The sequence below is a fragment of the Ostrinia nubilalis genome, chromosome 10, assembly GCF_963855985.1.
Source record: "Ostrinia nubilalis chromosome 10, ilOstNubi1.1, whole genome shotgun sequence".
NCBI classification, from domain to species: Eukaryota; Metazoa; Arthropoda; class Insecta; order Lepidoptera; family Crambidae; genus Ostrinia; species Ostrinia nubilalis.
In genome coordinates, this window is record NC_087097.1 from 2,240,273 (window position 1) to 2,260,541 (window position 20,269).

Below are 20,269 nucleotides of genomic sequence, written 5' to 3' on the forward strand. Positions count from 1 at the left end.
TTGTCTATGGTATTGCTAATAGTGATGTGTATGCATCGACAAAATTAATTTATCTACATTAATTTACTAACTCGATAATAATTTCTATAAAATCAAAAATGGAAAATATCTATTTATCATTATTGAAGAATGTAAATATCTGATTATGAGTTATTATAAAATGTAAAGGTGATATTGTTTTTGATTTTCTCAATGCAAAGTTACTGTACCTATATTTTTTAGTAAATTTTATAATCATTAATGCATCAAGCAAAAGTCATCACTATATTAATTAAAATGTGAGGAATTTTTCTAAGGCCGTTTTCTGACTTGACGCACGGCATACACGTTACCGAAAACTTACTGTAATGTACTCTGAAGCTTGCCGAGCGCCTATATTTCAATGGAGCATTAATTCCTGATTGAGTGTGCCGCGCCCGCCGCTGCCAAGCATGCCGCGCCACACCACCCAGGCAGTGCCCCGATTTCGCTAAATTTTAATGTCTCCAATACAGACGCGCTTCTTCGATTTCTTCGATTCTGCGATACGGATTTGTCAAAACAGCTGACGTCCGGGCCGGGCACGTTGAAGATGAAAATATTTAGCGTAATCGGGGCCCAGGAACGCTCCATTGAAATATAGACATTCGGTAAGCTTTCGGTACCGCGAATGGCGAGCGTGCAGATGGTCGTGCGTGCCGTTGCCACGCCGACAAATCAGAAAGCGGCCTTATATCGCGCGATTCATGAATCTCGATCGTCCATGCTAGTATCGACAACGTCTTATCGTAATTATCGAATCCGTAACATCACTAGCAGAAACACTATTGACGTTTCATTTCGGGGGCGGTATCATTTTATTTCGATAGAAAAATGGAAATAATTAGCGTACTCTGTATGCAGGATATTATTTAGAACCGTTTTGTACCTGATGACTGACCGTAAAGGACAATAGGTGAGTGGATAAATTAAGGTATTATTTTTCTGTTCTACCCGTTCACAGTGCCTACGGTATATTGGCCATATCCTGTCCTGTCCTATTGATTCATGATCTATTTCCTCGTAGGACTTCATCAATCTGTAGTTTAAGTAGCAATTATTTAAATATCATATAGAAGTTGACAGTAGTAGTTCCATGGAGTTAATTTTTGTATTATTTTAATCTTATTGTAACACCCCTTTTTGCATACCTACTTTGTGTAATGAAATTGAAATGCATAATATTTAGCTACTAATCATCGAGTTAGACTTTTGCCATAATGTGTTAAGTGTCTCGTCCCTGTCTTAAACTTGGACCAGAGACCAGTTTGGTCTTTTCTAATTTGATTGTGGTAAACTGGGCCCAGTTTGATTCAGTTGTTGGGACGATTACACCACTGAATATTTTCTAGGGGTTTAACAAGTCTAAGACTTGTTTTTAATTTCCCATTATTTGAGGCAGCGTCACATAGGGCCCAATAAACCCCTAGAAAATATTCAGTGGTGTGATCATCCCAACAAATGAATCAAACTGGGCCCAGTTTACCACAATCAAATTAGAAAATACCAAACTACCAAATTTTTTACTTCTGGTTCTATTCTGTAATTTTAAATTGTAGAAGTAAGAATTTTGAAATAATACAGACACAGCTCAGTGACACAACTAACTTTTGCAAGTGATTGCAAGACTTCAATGGACATACTTTTTATGAATGGTGTCCTAGGTAGGGGTAAAATTATACTGGGACATAAATTAGCTATAAGAGGAATGTATTAATCTCTTCCTTACATTTTTTAAGGAAAAAAAACCTGTAGTACCTATCACTTTTTAACTACTCAATGAAAGTTATTAAGCTACTTAAGTATTCATAGAAGCTAATGTAAATAATATTTTACAGAAAATTGCAAACAGTTTCAGGGAATATATTTTTTTAGAAAATTTGTCTTAATCTTAGCTCTATAGTGCATTATATGTCTTAGTATAGTTTTAACCTTACCACTGCTTTGGACGATAAGATTATCCAGTGATATATTTTTTCATTTCTTTATTTTTATAGGACAACACAGCTTTGTATACAGACAGCATAGTTGAAAAATGAGTTTTACATAAGCCTAAGCTTATTAATAAATAGGCTATTTGGTGAAGTGGTTCAGAACGGACTACTATGCCAAGAGGTCCCGGGTTCGAGTCCCGGCCGGGCAGAAATTGAAATGATGAATTTTAATTTCTGTGATGGGTCTGGGTGTTTTCTATGTATAACATGTATTTTACAAAAATAGCATTTAAGCATGTTTATATCCGTTGTCTAGTACCCATAGTACATTTCAAGCTTTGCTTAGTTTGGGACTAGAGGCACAGTGTAAAATATCCAAGGATATTTGTTTATTTATTTATATTATTTATGTCCAGGCATCCATCATGATTGGGGGCCTATTCGTGTACAACCACAAGGGCGAGGTGTTGATCTCGCGGGTGTACCGCGACGACATCGGCCGGAATGCCGTGGACGCCTTCCGAGTGAACGTCATCCACGCGCGCCAGCAAGTGCGCTCGCCGGTCACCAACATCGCTAGGACTTCATTCTTCCACATAAAGGTTAGCTCATAGTTATCAGCATGGGCGTACCCAGCTTCTAGCTAGATTTTTTGTCATATACTTTGACTTAGGCGGATTTTAGAATCGCGCTGACCGCTCGCTGATCGTCGGCGCTGACAGATCAATATGTATGTAATTGAAGGAAACGTTCCTGAGTGACGCTGATCGCTCGGCGCCGACGGTCAGCGTGCGTCAGCCATAAAACCAGCCTTAGTTCCTTCAAAGCGACTTCCAGCAGGGCAGCTGCCCCCCCTACCCCCGACCCCATGCCCCTGATCCCATGCCCCCTGCCCCCTCCCTGTGTGCCCATGCTTATTAGTCATTTGTTTCTTTGCAACGCAAGGAAGTCAATATTGTTTCAAACTTCTCCAATATGTATACTGTGACGTCATCCACGCGCGCTAGCTAGTGCGGTCGCCCGTCACCAACATCGCTAGGACTTCACTCTTCCACATAAAGGTTTGACCATCATCATCAGCCATAGGACGTCCACTGCTGAACATAGGCCTCCCCTAAATATTTGGCTCTAACCCTATGTTACTCTTGAGTTTACGGGCCAGAGGACAGACCGAAGATCGTGGGATATTTCCCCTGGATGCGGGCACAGGACCGGTCGTTATGGAAATCCTTGGGAAGCCCTTTGTCCAGCAGTGGACGTCATTTGAGTGAAACGAACGAACGAATTCCTGATTTAAGTAAACATAGCATTCTAAAGAACTTTTTGATTGGTCCATTAGTGCAAGATTTTTTTTGGCATAAAAATAAAAATCTTTCCTCTTTATAATCTTAGTATGATAAGGAAGACTAAGATTTAAAATACCTGTTAGATTAGGTAAATGAAAAAATAACACTAAAAACCATTAACAGGTTCTCACAAATAGAGATTCATTATTGTCTGACAAACAGGGAAAAGTGCATATAAAAATTATAAACGGCACTCTTATAGCAATGCAATAAAAAAATTGAATTTGAATTTGAATGTTTTGAGCTGACACTGTGTAGGTTTGTGGTAATAATCTTCTAAATATACATATAACTCAAAGGAGACTGACTGACTGACTGACTGACTTACTTACATAGTGATCTATCAACGCACAGCCCAAACCACTGGACGGATCGGGCTGAAAGGCATGCAGGTAGATGTTATGACGTACGCATCCGCTAAGAAAGGATTTTAAGGAAAGAAGGAAAGTGGTCGCGGGCGGCCGCTAGTAAATATATTTAACTAGCTTTCCGCCCGCGGCTTCGCCCGCGTTGAATTTTGTCTGTCACAGAAAAACTTTATCGCGCGCGTCCCTGTTTCAAAAACCGGGATAAAAACTATCCTATGTTCTTTCCCGGGACTCAAACTATCTCTATGCCAAATTTCATCAAAATCGGTTGCGAGGTTTAAGCGGGAAAGCGTAACAGACAGACAGACAGACAGACAGACAGACAGAGTTACTTTCGCATTTATAATATTAGTTGGGATAAACCATACTAATGTTTGTCCACAGCGAGCCAACATCTGGCTGGCTGCAGTTACCAAGCAGAATGTGAACGCTGCCATGGTGTTCGAGTTCCTTCTGAAGATCATTGACGTCATGCAGTCCTACTTCGGAAAGATCTCCGAAGAGAACATCAAGAACAACTTCGTTCTGATCTACGAGTTGCTTGATGGTAAGAAAAATGTTAAAAAATGATATTCTGTATAATACCACTTACAATAGGTATGTTTTCTGGGTAAAAAAGCAAGAGTTTGAATGAGGCCGTCAGATAATTTATCAAAAAATACTCGAAACGTATTTTTTAATTTTTCAAACTAATGAACATTGAAATAGATAAAGTCCCAAATTTCAAAAGAAGCTCGTGACTTCGAGGCGTGGTTAAAAATGTATCACTTTGTGACGTCACACGGAACTTTAACAGCCTATGATTAATTTCCAAGTATTTTTTTTTTTTTATCCACAACGAGTAAGCTCTTGGCCTGTATCTCACCTGATGGTAAGTGACGATCAGGCCGAAGGTGGAAGCGAGCTTCACCCGGAATCCTCAACCATGGAGGAACTGGCTATTTTACCTCTAACTGCCGGAACACAACAATGCTGTTAACATTGTTGTTATGGCGACAGACTTAGGTAAGATGGTGGTAGCTAGCCAGGCGGACTTAGAACAAGCCCTACCACCAACCAAACCGAACAGAAAAATCTGCCCCCACTGGGAATCGAACCCGGGACCTCTACATCTGAAGCAGGTGGTCTTACCATTAGACCACAGAGGCGGTTAAAATTACTAAATTATCACTATTGTATGCTGTATTGAGCCAAATTAATGTTTTGCAGAGATCCTGGACTTTGGATACCCTCAGAACTCAGACACTGGAGTCCTGAAGACATTCATCACTCAGCAGGGCATCAAGTCTGCCTCCAAGGAAGAACAGGCACAGATCACCTCACAGGTATGTGATGAGAGAGTTCCACAGAATTTATTTTCTTCCCTAGTGTTTCATTATTTATTTGGTTGAATTTGACGATATTCTAACCCTTTCTAGAAAATTTTCGTTTGGGAATCTTACTGGTTTTGCAAACCCTTTTGTTTTTCTGTCAGTATACATTTGACCAGATTTTTAGTATGTAAATAGTAGAAATCTGTGGTCATCAGATTTGTTTCTTTATGAATGGAGACCACATTTCTGAAAACGCAGTGTAGAACGCCCTCCAGTTTGATAGCACGTTGATAGATAAGTTAGCTCGCGGTAACCGCAAAAAGAAGAAAAGAAGTTAGCAATAACTGAATGACAAAAGAGAGAGGTCCCGCTCTTCTCTCATAATGAGGGCTAACGTTTTTATACTTAACAGTTGGCACCCCTGGCGATTGACAGGACCTTACTCTACAGTGACGCCATCTTGATGAGTGCAAATGCGATAGTCCTCCTACCACTTTAGCGCTCACAAGTTGGCGCCACTGTCTTCGCTACTAGCAAGTGACAGGACCTTGCTCTACAGTGGCGCTAACTGGTGAGCGCTAAAACGATAGCCCTCATTGTGATATTTGTTTCTATATTTGCCAGTTGTCCTTGAGGGACACACATTCAGCTAGCAGTAGATCGCAAGTATGAAAACAGTCTGACGTATTTCCCATTGCAGGTGACTGGTCAGATCGGTTGGAGGCGCGAAGGCATCAAGTACCGGCGCAACGAACTGTTCCTAGACGTACTTGAATACGTCAATCTGCTCATGTCGCCGCAAGGTATGTTGGTTGATTATGTATTAAAGAATTTGTACATTAAAATCAAAATAAAAAAAATAAAATAAAAAATATTTATTCAATTTAGACCACAGGTGGCACTTATGAACGTCAAAATATAGTAAACAGAAAAAAAAGGTAGCCCTTATGGGGCACTTTATATGTCTCGCTTATCTTTCGGGCCCATAAATATCATGAATTGAATTTTAGAGAGACATTTTCCATCTTTCCCGGCAGTCTTCCCACGAACGTGGAAATGAATGTAGAAAATGAGACTGAGTGATTTTGAAGAATGCATTTTCCCACGAAATATTTTTAACCATGATTTTGGTTCCAGATACCTACTTCAGTATTAAGATTAGAGTGGTATGAATAAAGTGACACATTCACTTGTTAAAAAAAATCCAATGCACTCTCATTATAAAAAAGGAACCCATTTTATCATTTGTGCAACCCATCCTCTACCTTATCACCTTCAACTTAAGTTACATTATACTCTGCAGGTCAAGTGCTGTCAGCACACGTGGCAGGCAAGGTGGTAATGAAGTCCTATTTGTCGGGCATGCCTGAGTGCAAGTTCGGGATCAACGACAAGATCGTCATGGAGGCCAAGGGGAAGGGCAACGGTGAGTAGACCTTAATACAAGGCAATAAAGTTCATATTGTGGTAACACCATTACCATTGTTGAGAGTTCAATTAGGTCTAGAATACACTGGCGACTTGAAGTTGAAAGTAGTACACTAAGAGTAGGCGCACACCGTTGATTTTTAGTTGGCCGATAGTTGTGCCCGATTTTAAATTGTATGAAGAATCGGCCAAATCGAATCGGCGTAGTGTGCGCACTCTATACATGCCCATACTGATCAACTGCCCGACTAAACTGTCGGCCGACGAAAAATCAACGGTGTGCGCCTACTCTAACTGGCATGCGTGTGACAGCGAGTAGATCGCATATTAGATTTTTTTTACTTGGAAGTACCTAAACGAAAATTGTATATGCATGCAAGTGTTCCAGTTACTAGCGTATGTCGTTAACAAATATGCAAGCTAATGTTCCGTTTTATAGGCATGTGTGTCGCTGCCTCTAGGGCTTACGTTAAAATTCGTGCGTGTAGAAAAAATACCAACGCGTTCGCGCCACATTACGTTGCTCACACTATTTTTCGATACAACATACGTGCGTGCGCCCGCGTGAGTTTTAGGGCACCTTAATACAGGCGTGAGCCGCTGTCACACATCTTTGTCACGGTAGTGACTTGCAACTGCGCTTCTAAAGCCTGGTCCGTGAGCACGTAGAATCCCGTCCAATGAGCCCAAGTTACCCATCCCTATCGCTCGCGCGTAATTATATTGCTGTCGCGCTCGCACACTCACTGCGGGCGCCCGTCGCACAGTCGCGACAGCAACATAATTACGCGCCAGCGATAGGGATGGGTAGCTAGGGGTCATTGGACGGGATTCTACGTGCTCACGGACCAGGCTTTAGAAGTCGTTAGAAAACTATTAGTGGCGCAGCTAGTACGCCATAGTAAGCGCTTTTGCAGCACTTTCTCGTGCCTCTAATTTGAAGGCGCCTTGTGATATCAACTTATTAAAAAAAAAAAAAAAAACTTCCCTACGAGTTTGACACCCTGTATCATTGTTCCAGGTGGCATCTCCGGCAACACGGACAGCGACCCGGCGCGCTCAGGCAAGCCCGTGGTGGTGATCGACGACTGCCAGTTCCACCAGTGCGTCAAGCTCAGCAAGTTTGAGACGGAGCATTCCATCTCTTTCATCCCGCCCGACGGGGAGTTCGAGCTCATGAGGTCAGTGGAAACGCTTGTTACAACTCGGCCGAGTTAACTGCGCTCCTTTCAGCCGTGACGTCACATCGACGCTCTAGTACGGACGGGGCGAATGCAGGGAGGCGTGCTGGTAAGTGGAAGGGAGAGTCGCATTCCAGCTTAGTTCGATCAGGTTGTATTGAGCTTGAGCTCATGAGGTCAGTCATCAATGGTATTGCTTATATTCGTGGTGTGTATCTTTTCACAAAGGTTGTTAAACCTTTGTTTTGTCACCTGTCTTCTCAGCACTTGCCATATGTTTGTCTCGAAGCGCTGGTAGGGCCCAAAAGATAAGGAGACATGTAACGTGCCCCATAAGGGCTACCTTTTCTTTTTTATTTTTAACTACATTTTGACGTTCATAAGTGCCACTTGTGGTCTAATCTGAACAAATATTTTTGATTTTGATTTTGTCATCCGCTTTGCACTGAAGGGAAGTCGAACCTACTTCGCACTTCTGATTAATTTCGCTGCGGGTCCAATGACAGTTTAACTTTCCTCCGGGATAAACTTGGCCTTCATTGGTTAGGTTTTTATCAGCGGTCAAGCTGTACATTCCGGTTACACAGGAGTTGCAGCGGTGGGAACAAGAGTTGGTACGATACCCGGCGATAAATATTGCACATCGACCTTTAGAAAGAGACAATCGGCTAATTTCGGTTTCGTAGAGCGTTATCACTATCGCACTTGAACAACGACTGACAATGACGTTTTGTCAAAGTGTAAACAAACTTTATTTTAAATGTGTGCCATTGATTTTTAAAATTAAATTGCTAAAAACTTTTTATAGTTGTGAAAGAAAAGTGGTTCACAATATGTTAAAGTATTTGTCGAAGAGAAACAACATACTAAGGGTTCGGACAATATTTTCATTGAATAATGTTTTGTCAATGACGTTTTGTCAATCGTATAGGTAGTGTGCGACAGAGATAACGCTCTACAAGCCGAAATTATCCGATTCTCTTTCCAAAGGTCGATGTGCAATATTTAATGCCGGGTACTGTAATAATGAGGGCTATCGTTTTAGCGCTCACCAGTTAGCGCCACTGTAGAGTAAGGTCCTGTCACTTGCTAGTAGCGAAGACAGTGGCGCCAACTTGTGAGCGCTAAAGTGGTAGGAGGACTATCTTATTTGCACTCATCAAGATGGCGCCACTGTAGAGTAAGGTCCTGTCAATCGCCAAGGGTGCCAACTGTTAAGTATAAAAACGATAGCCTTCATTGGTTGAATAGTAAGAAAAACAGCTGTTTTATGTTTCGTTTGCGCAGGTACCGCACGACGAAGGACATCTCGCTGCCGTTCCGCGTTATTCCGCTGGTGCGCGAGGTGGGCCGCACCAAGATGGAGGTCAAGGTGGTGCTCAAGAGCAACTTCAAGCCTTCGCTGCTGGGACAGAAGATTGAGGTCAGCCGCTTTGCTTTAGTCTGTATCAATAGCCTTTAGAAGTCCACTGCTGGTCATAATAATCTGCAGGTCAAATAGTATTGTTTTAAACTTTAACTCAAAATTAAGGTACATGGTAGCAATCCCGTAAATAATAATTATTAGGTCAAGTAGTATCGACTGAATTACAGTCCGTACACATCGTACGCGTCGCTGCGCAATACAAAATATTTACCTGCAAGAAAACCTTAGAAAACCTGCGCACACTTGCACTCACAGTAAATATCCGAGCCGCCATCAAGAATAACGCCCGTATTCACAAACTATGCTTGCTTAAGTGAATCAGCAAAGCGAACGCACAGCGTTGAATGGAGCTCTGTGAACACGGGCGTAAGAAGATGGGATTGAGCATTTGACAAGACTTTGTTCGTATCGAAGATTTGACGAAGAATGACTGCTACACTACCTACTGTCTGGTAATAATATGCTAGATACATTAGTTTTAACTAGCCATATTTATAATCTGTTGTTCTGTGTGTAGGTGAAAATCCCGACGCCACTAAACACCAGTGGCGTGCAGCTGATCTGTCTCAAGGGCAAGGCCAAGTACAAGGCCTCTGAGAACGCCATCGTGTGGAAGTGAGTACTGATACTTCACAGGTCGTACAGGCCAACGCTGTGCAGGTTCATGATTTATAGAGTATCCAGCCATTAATACTTGAATATTTATACATCGAAGTTATTTTTATTTGTACGTACACGTACAGGTTATACAGGGCAATGCTGTGCAGGTACATGACATAAAGAGTCAGCTGTTAATACATGTCGAAGTCATTTAAAGAAAGTAACCTCATCGTTCATTAAAACTAAAATAATGCAATAACACTGATTTAGCTGAGAGGTTTGTCTCTTTATCACAGAAAAATAAAATGTTATGAATATATAAATTTAACTTTTTCAAGATAAAATATATTGTTTTTCCCATCAGCTTGGTTGCGTTTTTACGCAAACTCGTAGCCCAGTGTGGTGAGATATTGTAAAGTTACAATCTGTGATTCAATAGCCATTTCTACTACACGATGTTTATTAGGTACCTCTTACTATACTTACAACAACACATAACTAGCTAAAACACTGGTGGGAGTTGGTCGGCTGCCAGCATAGTCCGCCAATATTGTCAATTGTTTTCACGTGTCATCCGAACTAAAGTGCATTGTGATGGTATTTATTTTTTTCGAGTTGACTTTTAAATTTTTATTTTTGTGTTGTAACTAATGCACTAACTACTAGTTCATGCTTTTTGGTGTCCAAATAATAACGTTACGGTTGTCCAAATAATTTAAGACCACTGTTAAAGTTCGATCTTTTTTACGTGTTAAATCTGCGCACTTGATATTGGCCAATAAGATTTCTGCGACCAAAGTGTCCTGTTTGTGTTTGTCTTACGAGCTGTTTCACAACTTAGGGGGCGTCCATAAATTACGTGACACAATTTTGGCTATTTTTCAACCCCCCCGCCCCCCTTGGTGAGATTTGGTGAGATTTTGCCTGACCCCCTCCCCCACCCCCAAATCTCACGTGATATTAAAAAAAATCCGAAATTTAATAGTTTTGGAGTAATATAACTGAGAAACATTTTTTTTGTGTGCTTTAACGTTGTCGCTAACGAGTGCATCAAAAAGATCTACACTCGACAGCAAATAAATCGCACCACCCGCGACGCGAACTTTAAAAAGATTTTCTTTTGACACAATAATGGTGCCCCAACAATATTGGTGTTATTTGAAAGCCCAATAAATATCCTTAAAGAAAAACATTTAATTTCTTAATAAATGATTAACATATATCATAAATGTGACTTGAAAAAAGACCTCACTTTGGGCTCACCTCTGGGATCAATTAGACCAAATTTTATGGTTATAAACCAAATAATGATCACACGTGTCCTCTTTAACAGATGGATAGCGATTAATCCCAACTTAACAGTTTTATAGCCATAAAAGTTGGCTCAAGCGTAACTATCTATTTTTTGAAGAAGTGACTCTGGATCCTTCTAAAGAAACATTTTTGGGGTAAAAACCTTTCCTATAATGAAATGAAGTTTAGAACTAGGCTTTTGAATGGTACCAATATTGGTGTGAAGTGGGGATGCATACGTTTGAAAGTGCTTGTCGCGGGTGGTGCGATTTATTTGTCTGTCGAGTGTATAAAGTTGAAGATTTTAGTTCTTGAAAGTATCTGCTAGGGACGCTGTACAATCATCATACATTTAATGTATGTCATTCTTTACGCAGTCGCCAGCGGATGACGATTGATGTAAAGTCGCACTAAGCCCACTGATTACGAATAGATCCAGAAAAACACGTGTAGTGACAGCGGTTAGTAATAGGGTCACATTGTTTTTTTACAGAAGTACCTTGTTTAATTGTTCCTTTCTACAAAATCACTAATGAAATCTAGCAAAATCGATTTTGATAAAAAAAGAACTTGTTTTATAATTTTCTTAATTTCGTCATTTATTCTGCATTTTAGTATTCACACATGCAGACGGAAGCTTTTTTAGTTTTATTTGTTTAGACTGTATAGAATAAAATGACATTATCATCATACATGTTGATACTATGTTCTACTAACACCAAAAATATATTTCTGTATTGTCTCACACATGGTCTGATAAATAAAAATATCTTTATCTTTATCTTTACAATTATATCATTTTTTAGTCCTGACAAGGAACCCTTATAGTTTCGATGTCTGGCTGTCTGTCTGTCCGAGGTTTTGCTTGGAAACTATTGGCACTAGGGAGCTGTAATTTTGTAGAGGTATGTATATTCATCACGCCGACAAAACGGTAGAATAAAATTTTGAAAAAAATTTTTTTTTAGTGTAGCTCCCCTACATGTAAAGTGGGGATGATTTTTTTTTTCGTCTTCTACTCCATCGTGTGGGGTATCGTTGGATAGGTCTTTTAAAATGGCTTAGGGGTTTCTAAGACTTTTTTTCGATTTAGGGATCCGTTTGCAAAATGTTAAAGTTTAAAGTGCCAATTTTTGTCCGAGTAGGGCGTCCCCCCCGCTAAAAACTAAACTGTTGGCTTGATAAATCTGGAAAAATTCAAGATTACAGTGCTTTTTATGAACTTTCAAGGAAATATACAGGGTGGAATTTTGTAATGCCACCTGGAGGGAAAGTACTCTTAATACTGTAGATAGAAAATTTAGTTCAAAGGAAAAATTCCTTTATTTTTGAAACGAAATAGAACTGCATTCAAAGATTTCTAAAAATTTGTTTGCCACACCCGGGAATCGAACCACTAAAATTTGTTAAAAATTACACCCTGTATTTTTATTTCATCGATCGTTAGGGTTAAGTATAAGGATGAAATCTCTCTAACAAACTTGATAAATCAAATGAAAGGAAAACTATGAAATCTTAAGTTATTTTAATTATGTACAGAAAATTGTATGGTATAGTAGTGAATTTTCAAAAAAAAATTAAAAATCTTTGTCTGCAGTTCTCTTTCTTTTCAAAAATAAAGAATTGTTTTCTTTCAGTAATCTATCTATCTATCTAATCTATCTACAGTATTAAGAGTACTTTCCCTCCAGGTGGCATTACAAAATTCCACCCTGTATACTATAGCGGTTAAGATAGATCAGTGTGTAAATTGTCGTTTTACTCATGAGTATTATAAAATTTCATACCTAATAAAAAATCCTTAGAAGAAAATATTAAAAGTGACTTTAGATGAAGTAATTGCTTACTTCTGAATTATATATTGTGATAACGACGGACAACTACGGAACCCTACACTGCGCGTGGCACGACACGCACTTGGCCAATTTTTTTACTTAAGATTTAAAACCCAGTTTTCTGGCAAACTCTATTTCTCTATTTTTTGTGGAAAAAAATACGTGATATTTCCCGAGACCCCCCCTCTCCCCCACGTGAGATTTAGTGAGGTTTTTGTTGACCCCCTCCCCCCCCTAAAAGCCTCACGTAATTTATGGACGCCCCCTTACAGAGGAAATCCTTGATAGCCTCTTAGGAACTTTGTGACAGTTAAATACAACTTTTAGTTTAAGTTTCGGATAGAATTATTTGCTAACAGAGAACTAATAAAAACAAGGTTCTTTTACTTCGTGAAACTGATCTTTCTAAGCATTTTTGTCATCTTGAATTCTATTAAAAAGTCGATAGTAAGAATAGATTAAAGGCTCTTTTAAATAAGACATTTGAGTCGGACGTTAGTTCTCCGTTACAGAACCGCACATGGAAAATTGTATAAAAACTGCGTTACATGCAACAAAAACAGTCTGTTAGTGGTCGGTTCTTGCAAACGTTTAATTTTAAGAAGCCCTTTGACAAGTTTGGACCTTTATAACAAAGTTAAAAATCGTGTGTTCCCAGTATCAAGCGCTTGGCGTGCATGACGGAGACGTATTTGTTTCCCAAAAGATTTTATACTTTAAACCCTTACCACAAGGTTCAATATCGTGTTTTCCCAGGATCAATCGTATGGCGGGCATGAAAGAACCTTAGCCAGCTGTGCTCAAATAAATTTTAGGCTTTACACCCTTACCACAAGGTTCAATATCGTGTTTTCCCAGGATCAAGCGCATGGCGGGCATGAAAGAGACGCAACTATCGGCAGAGATCGAGCTTCTGGAAACGGACACCAAGAAGAAGTGGACGCGCCCGCCCATCTCCATGGGCTTCGAGGTTCCTTTCGCACCTTCAGGGTTCAAGGTCAGTAGCCTACAATTCGTCGTCGTCGTTTCAGCCAAATGACGTCCACTGCTGGACAAAGGCCCCCCTCAAAGATTTTCATAACAACCGATCCTTCGCTGCCTGCATCCAGGTTCTTACCGCGACCTTCACCAGATCATCGGTGCACCTAGTAGGACGCCTGCCCACGCTACGTTTTCCAGTCCGTGGTCGCCACTCGAGAACCAAAGTTACCGACGTAGCTCGCTGAATTGCTAAAATCAAGTGGCAGTGGGCGGGGCACATAGCTCGCAGAGACGATGGCCGTTGGGGCAGGAAAGCCTACAATCGTTCGTTCGTTCGTTTCAGCCGAAAGACGTCCACTGCTGGACAAAGTCCTCCCCCAAGGATTTCCACAAAGACCGCCCAAAGGTCACCCAAAGAGCGATGGAGCGTGCTATGCTCGGAGTTTCCCTGCGTGATCGAATCAGAAATGAGGAGATCCGTAGGAGAACCAGAGTGACTGACATAGCCCGCAGAATCGCTAAAATCAAGTGGCAGTGGGCGGGGCACATAGCTCGCAGAGACGATGGCCGTTGGGGCAGGAAAGCCTACAATCGTTCGTTCGTTCGTTTCAGCCGAAAGACGTCCACTGCTGGACAAAGTCCTCCCCCAAGGATTTCCACAAAGACCGCCCAAAGGTCACCCAAAGAGCGATGGAGCGTGCTATGCTCGGAGTTTCCCTGCGTGATCGAATCAGAAATGAGGAGATCCGTAGGAGAACCAGAGTGACTGACATAGCCCGCAGAATCGTTAAAATCAAGTGGCAGTGGGCGGGGCACATAGCTCGCAGAGACGATGGCCGTTGGGGCAGAAAAGCCTACAATAATCTCATCTAATTCAAATGCTCGACTAATGCGATGACTTCATAAAGGTAGCAGGAAGGCGCTGGATGCAGGTAGCTACCAACCGGGCGATGTAGAAATCATTGGGGGAGGCCTATGTTCAGATTTGGATACGTCCTGTGGCTGAAATGATGAATGATGATGATGAATTCAAATGCATCCATCGTGACCAGTCCATTACGACTCCAATTTTATACTGCAGACTTACCGATCCCAATAATAATCCCCAATGCTGTGAAGACGCAAGAAACTAATGTTACTAATGTTAGCCTCTTTTCATTCTCACTTGTGATAGAATTAACTAAATATGTAAATTAACTAATCAGAAGCCTAACCTTATGCTCTACATTGAATCAAATTCGTTTTGTAATACAGTGTTGTTCGTTCGCAGGTTCGATATCTGAAGGTGTTCGAGCCCAAGCTGAACTACTCCGACCACGACGTCATCAAATGGGTGCGCTACATCGGCCGCTCCGGGCTCTACGAGACCAGATGCTAAGGACTACCGGCTAACGTGAGTAAAAATCTTTAAAAGTAACTAGTAATTTGTGATGAGCAATTCATTAATACCCATGTTAACCTCACTAAGGCCCAGTTTTTTGATTCATAGTTAAAATAACTAATTGTTAAATTTTGCTACTTCTTCTTTTCGTGTCGACAACAAACCTACAGAGTGTCAGCCCAAAACTCCGCCACACAAGTGGCGTTGTCAGCAGCACTCATCAAATCCTCTTGAGTGCAGATGCTTGGACACTCAGGGCACGACATCAGGTGCTTCGTCGACTGGGGAACAAAACCATTTTGCTACTAATAGTTAAATATTAACAAAACGTAAACAATTAGTTAAAAAATGTACTAAAAGTCAAGCTAACCATTGTTTGAAAAACACTTGTCATTTGACATCTGTCAAATTTGACTATTGGTTATTTTAACTACGAATCAAAAAACTGGGCCTAAAGTAAGCTAAAAAATTAAATAAAAAAATATTTTTCAAAAACAAGCTTTTAATGCTCTAAAAAGAATAAAATATAACAAACCCATCAACTTATTACTTTACTCAATTTATATGATTAAAAGTTTGTCGCGAGATTTACTAGATGTATGTATTTAACTATTTGATTTTTTTCTAAGATCAAAGTTTTAGCAAGATCAAGTTACGTATTTAATGTATTTTTATACAAGTAAATCTCGCGACAAGCTTTTAATCATATAAATTGAGTAAAGTAATAAGTTGATGGGTTTGTTATATTTTATTCTTTTTAGAGCATTAAAAGCTTGTTTTTGAAAAATATTTTTTTATTTAATTTTATTTTCGACTTTTTAGTATTTTTTATGCGGGTTTGAAAACTTGAAATTTATTGAAACATTTTGGTTCAGGCGCAGCGTTAGTGATTATGACATATTATTTTTTATACACCCTCATAATATTCATATTCAGCTCTCAACTCGTGCACCTTTGCAATGGGTTATTCATCTAATCAAAATGAAACTACTTACATTCATACTAAATGTAACGAACATTATTCCCATTTGATAGGGTTACGACTTGCGACGTATTAAATGAGCCCAAAGTCTACGGGGTTGTGTCGCTTTATTGCGGAGTTCCTATGGCCACATTCCAACTCCATAATTAGACCCTAGTATCATATAGGATTGAAGTTGTCGTCAATACAAATTAAACGAGCCCAAACTTGATGGTACTGTGTCGTTTTATTGCAAAGTTCATTGTGACCACCTTCCAGCTTCATTATCAGACCCTAGTTATCATATTATGTGATTGAAGTGCTCATCAATACGAATCAAATGAGCGAAAACTCGATAAGGTGGTGTCGTTTTAGTGTGGAATTCCTATAGCCACCTGCCGGCTCTATCATCAGATCCTGTTTATCATATAAAATTGAAGTCCTCATTAATACGAATTAAACGAGCCCAAACTCGATGGTATTGTGTCGTTTTATTGCAAAGTTCCTATGACCACCGTGCGGCTCCATCACCAGACCCTGGTTACCATGTAGGATTGAAGTACTCGTCAATATAAATTAAACGAGCCCAAACTCGACGGGGTTGTGTTGTTTCAGTGCGAATTTCCTATGGACACCTTCCGGCTCCATCATCAGACCCTGATGGTTACCATCTATGATTAAAGTACTCGTCAATAAAAATTAAACGAGCCCAAACTCGACGAGGTTGTGTTGTTTCAGTGCGAATTTCCTATGGACACCTTCCAGCTCCATCATCAGACCCTAATGGTTACCATACAGGATTATAGTTCTCGTCAATACAAATTAAACGAGCCCAAACTCGATAGGCCTGTGTCGTTTTATTGCGGAGTTCCTATGACTACCTTCCAGCTCCATCATCAGATCAGCTCCGTGTCATCATAATATTGCATTGTCATCCGACTTACACATGCATGCAAAATTCCAGCTCAATAGAAAACCGGGAAGTGGGTCAATTTTAAGTTGCAAGATTTGACGACAGACACCAGACATGTGAAAGTAATAAAAAGCTTGTAATAATATACAACCCGATCGAGCTAACTGCGCACCACCTCGCTGGAATGCGACTCTTCCACTTTACTCGCACACCTTCCCGCGTTCGCCCCGTCCGTACCAGAGCGTCGATGTGACGTCACGGTTGCGTGGTGCGCAGTTAATTCAACCGGGTTGTATGCTTGTGTTTGGAATGGTTTCACCCCAATAGTCTAGTGGTGACGGGTCTATACCCGTCACCGAGTTCTATAACCAGAGTTTCTCATGAATCGGCAGTCCGACATTCGACATCTTTGGGCTATTGCCTCTTCCATTATAACTTCATTGCATCATTTCACACATCTATAGTCTGGTCTGCGAGCACGTAGAATTTTGTCCAATGACCCCAAGTTATCCTCATCGCTCGCGAGTAATTACGTTGCTGTCGCGCTCGCACACTTACTACGGGCGCCTGTCGCACAGTCGCGACAGCAATATTACGCGCGAGCGATAAGGGTGGGTAAATTGGGGTCATTGGACAAAATTCTACGTGCTCACAGACCGGGCTTTAACCGGTACCATTTTGCAACAATCGTGTCTCTCATCTGTCTGAAAAAGATGAGTGACTAAGCAAAAAGTAATAGATTTTTTTATGTGCGCAGGATTCTGCCAGCGAAAGGACACGTGGCGAGCGGGATTCAGCAGTAATGGCATGTTACATAATACTATAGTTTTGTATATAATTTCAAGTAATTCTGATCAACTTCGATACATGAGATTCCTTTTAAAAGATTTTATTTTTCTATTTTTAAATGTGATTTTTATTTTTCTGCTTCTCTATGGATATCAGTAGAAGATAACTCGACAAATCAATCTGCTTTTTCTAATTTGTATCAAACGTCAAATTCCTGGTCCGAATGGCCTCAAATGTTTTTTCTAAGTAGTTGTTTAGATTTTTTTATTATGATATTGGAAAGCCGATTCGATTTGTCGAAATATTTTAAGGTATTTTACATAAATTGTGTTATGTCAAGGCGTCATACGTATTATAGTTTTATTTTTTATTCGTGTTTCATATTTGTATAGCGTAAGGTACAGTTTACACTTAGCGGGTGCTTAGTGTTTGATTTTGAATACAAAAGATCCATTCGAAGGTTTCTTCGCAATTTTAATTGTTATAAAAAGTCCGTTTACTCTTAGACGCAGACTGGAGCTGCGCATTTTAATATGGAATGCTGGTCACCAACCGACCAAAGAAATGCCAAACTTTCTGTATTGATTTTGGACCTTATTCTAAAGGTATAAAGTTTCAAGTTCATTGGGAAAGTTTGTCGTTTTGTGATAACGTGGTAGCGACATCTTTTGTATTAAAAATACATTCCTATATAATAACTATCAAATATTTGTAAAAACTTAAAACATATTCCACAAAGTGGATTTTGTTAGACCAAGGAGTGAATGACGTCATAGTCTATGGATAGTTTATGACTTTCATCGCATCAACTGTGGAGTTCGGACCAAATATCACGTGATCAAAGTCAAGTACTAGGTGCTTTACGTCCGTATTCACAAACGATGCTTTCTTAAGTGAAGCAGCAAATTGAATTCACAGCGTTGAACAGAGCTCTGTGATTGGTGTGTACCCTGTGCGTCCACGTGCACTGTGAGACCTCATAGTAATGTTTGTGAATACGGGCTTTAGTTGTGGTGTCACATACTTGTATTGTAATACATTAATGCCACATCGAATCTCCTTATTTTAATGTACTATTACGGTTTTGATGTTGGTTTTAGGCACAAAACGCAAATCGGTAGAAAATTTTGTTTCATAGCGCAATTCGTTTTCTAAATTATTTATTTGGACAAAGATATTTGAATGTTAGTAAAGGACGGCGCATACTTGCGATTTTTATTGACCTTTTTATCAAAAAATCATTTAAATGTAGTAATGCTCAATTGTTTTTTCTAAACAAACGGCAGCTTACTTTTATGAAGTTGTTGATCAACTAAAATTATATTTATTTTAGACAATGAAATTACACGTATGCGCTAGATGTAATGTTTAGTAACGATCGTTCTTGTGTAGTCGCCCTAATATGGTAAATAATTAAATAATATGACAATGGAGTGCGCAGATTTTCTTATTTACAACAACTTATGAAAGATTTGAACGGCAGACCAAAAAGTATTAATTGTATATTTGGAAGTGTAGACTTTATATGTTGAATAAAATTAACAAATTCGATATTAGGTTTGCTGTCAATACACAAATTTATTGTCGTCATTGAACCATAACTAACACCCTACTACCTCTGTAGTTATTTTAACTACTCAATTTATTTTACGACCTACACACGTAGTCTAAATGTGCGTCCTATGTCCAAATCATGACCAATTAATAAGGTCAAACACCTTACCATTCCTTAGGATTAGACCTCCCCTTTATACAGGGTGTAACAGACAGTCGACAAAAACTAAAAATGAGTTAAACTCGTGATTATTTTTAAACAAAAGCGTATCTTAATTCCTAGAACGACGACTAATAAAGTTATCATAGCAAGTTCAAAAGTTTCATGATTTCACTCATAAGTTTTTGTCAACCTGTCCTACACCCTATATGTATGTAAGTATGGCAAGTATACATTATTTAATTTGAATATTTGAATATATCACTATCGTAACATGGAGTAATATAATATTAGCTATATAGTATAGTAAATAATGCTTGATACAGTTTCCTTTCTTGCAATATCGGGATATCTGTCATCTTCAATACATTGGTTCAAACGTTTGTAACATTATGTATGGGCCCGTCTGTCGGGGTGTATATTGTAAGTGCATGCTGTTATAGAAATGCTTATATTGTATCGTGTTACAAAAAGAATAATGTACAATAAATGATAAAAAATATACGCCTCTTTTATTTATTTCTCCTGATTTTTACTATTTACTGTAGGGATGTATCAGATCTAGGGGCCTATCCCTAGGACATTGATTACCGTTTGTCGCAAAAGGATAAGATTCGAATCTAGGAATCAGATTTTGATAAACATAGGAAGACTGTTAACAATTATTCTGTCTGGAGGGAAGTTGCTGAGATGATAATGATGATGTATGTAATGATGTCGAGGTTAGTGTAACTAGTCTCAGATTCAGTATTGGTCGGAACAACTTCTAGCTTGAAAAACGAACTATC

General features: G+C 39.6%; 1 protein-coding gene across 2 annotated transcripts; it reads left to right on the forward strand.

Annotated features, from left to right (window-relative positions):
- The first annotated feature begins 786 nt into the window (after window positions 1-786).
- LOC135075680 (AP-2 complex subunit mu) lies at window positions 787-19,983 on the forward strand. Of its 2 annotated transcripts, XM_063970133.1 has the most exons (12): window positions 787-934; window positions 2,369-2,554; window positions 4,051-4,213; window positions 4,876-4,991; window positions 5,680-5,782; window positions 6,283-6,405; window positions 7,429-7,588; window positions 8,876-9,011; window positions 9,532-9,629; window positions 13,601-13,739; window positions 14,994-15,116; window positions 17,736-19,983. In XM_063970133.1, the coding sequence occupies exons 2-11, from the start codon at window positions 2,378-2,380 to the stop codon at window positions 15,099-15,101; spliced, it is 1,323 nt and encodes a 440-aa protein (XP_063826203.1). In that variant the 5' UTR covers window positions 787-934; window positions 2,369-2,377; the 3' UTR covers window positions 15,102-15,116; window positions 17,736-19,983. The 2 variants fall into 2 exon arrangements, with proteins under 2 accessions (XP_063826203.1, XP_063826204.1); XM_063970134.1 differs by lacking the exons at window positions 787-934; window positions 2,369-2,554 and adding an exon at window positions 2,939-3,013.
- Window positions 19,984-20,269: the final 286 nt, after the last annotated feature.

Bases quoted from the DNA above. Each gene is read 5' to 3' on its own strand.
- LOC135075680 (XM_063970133.1), top strand. From the start codon at position 2,378: ATGATTGGGGGCCTATTCGTGTACAACCACAAGGGCGAGGTGTTGATC. The intron at 5,783-6,282 runs GTATGTTGGTTG...TATACTCTGCAG, and splicing joins TCTGCTCATGTCGCCGCAAG to GTCAAGTGCTGTCAGCACAC. The intron at 9,630-13,600 runs GTGAGTACTGAT...GTGTTTTCCCAG, and splicing joins GAGAACGCCATCGTGTGGAA to GATCAAGCGCATGGCGGGCA.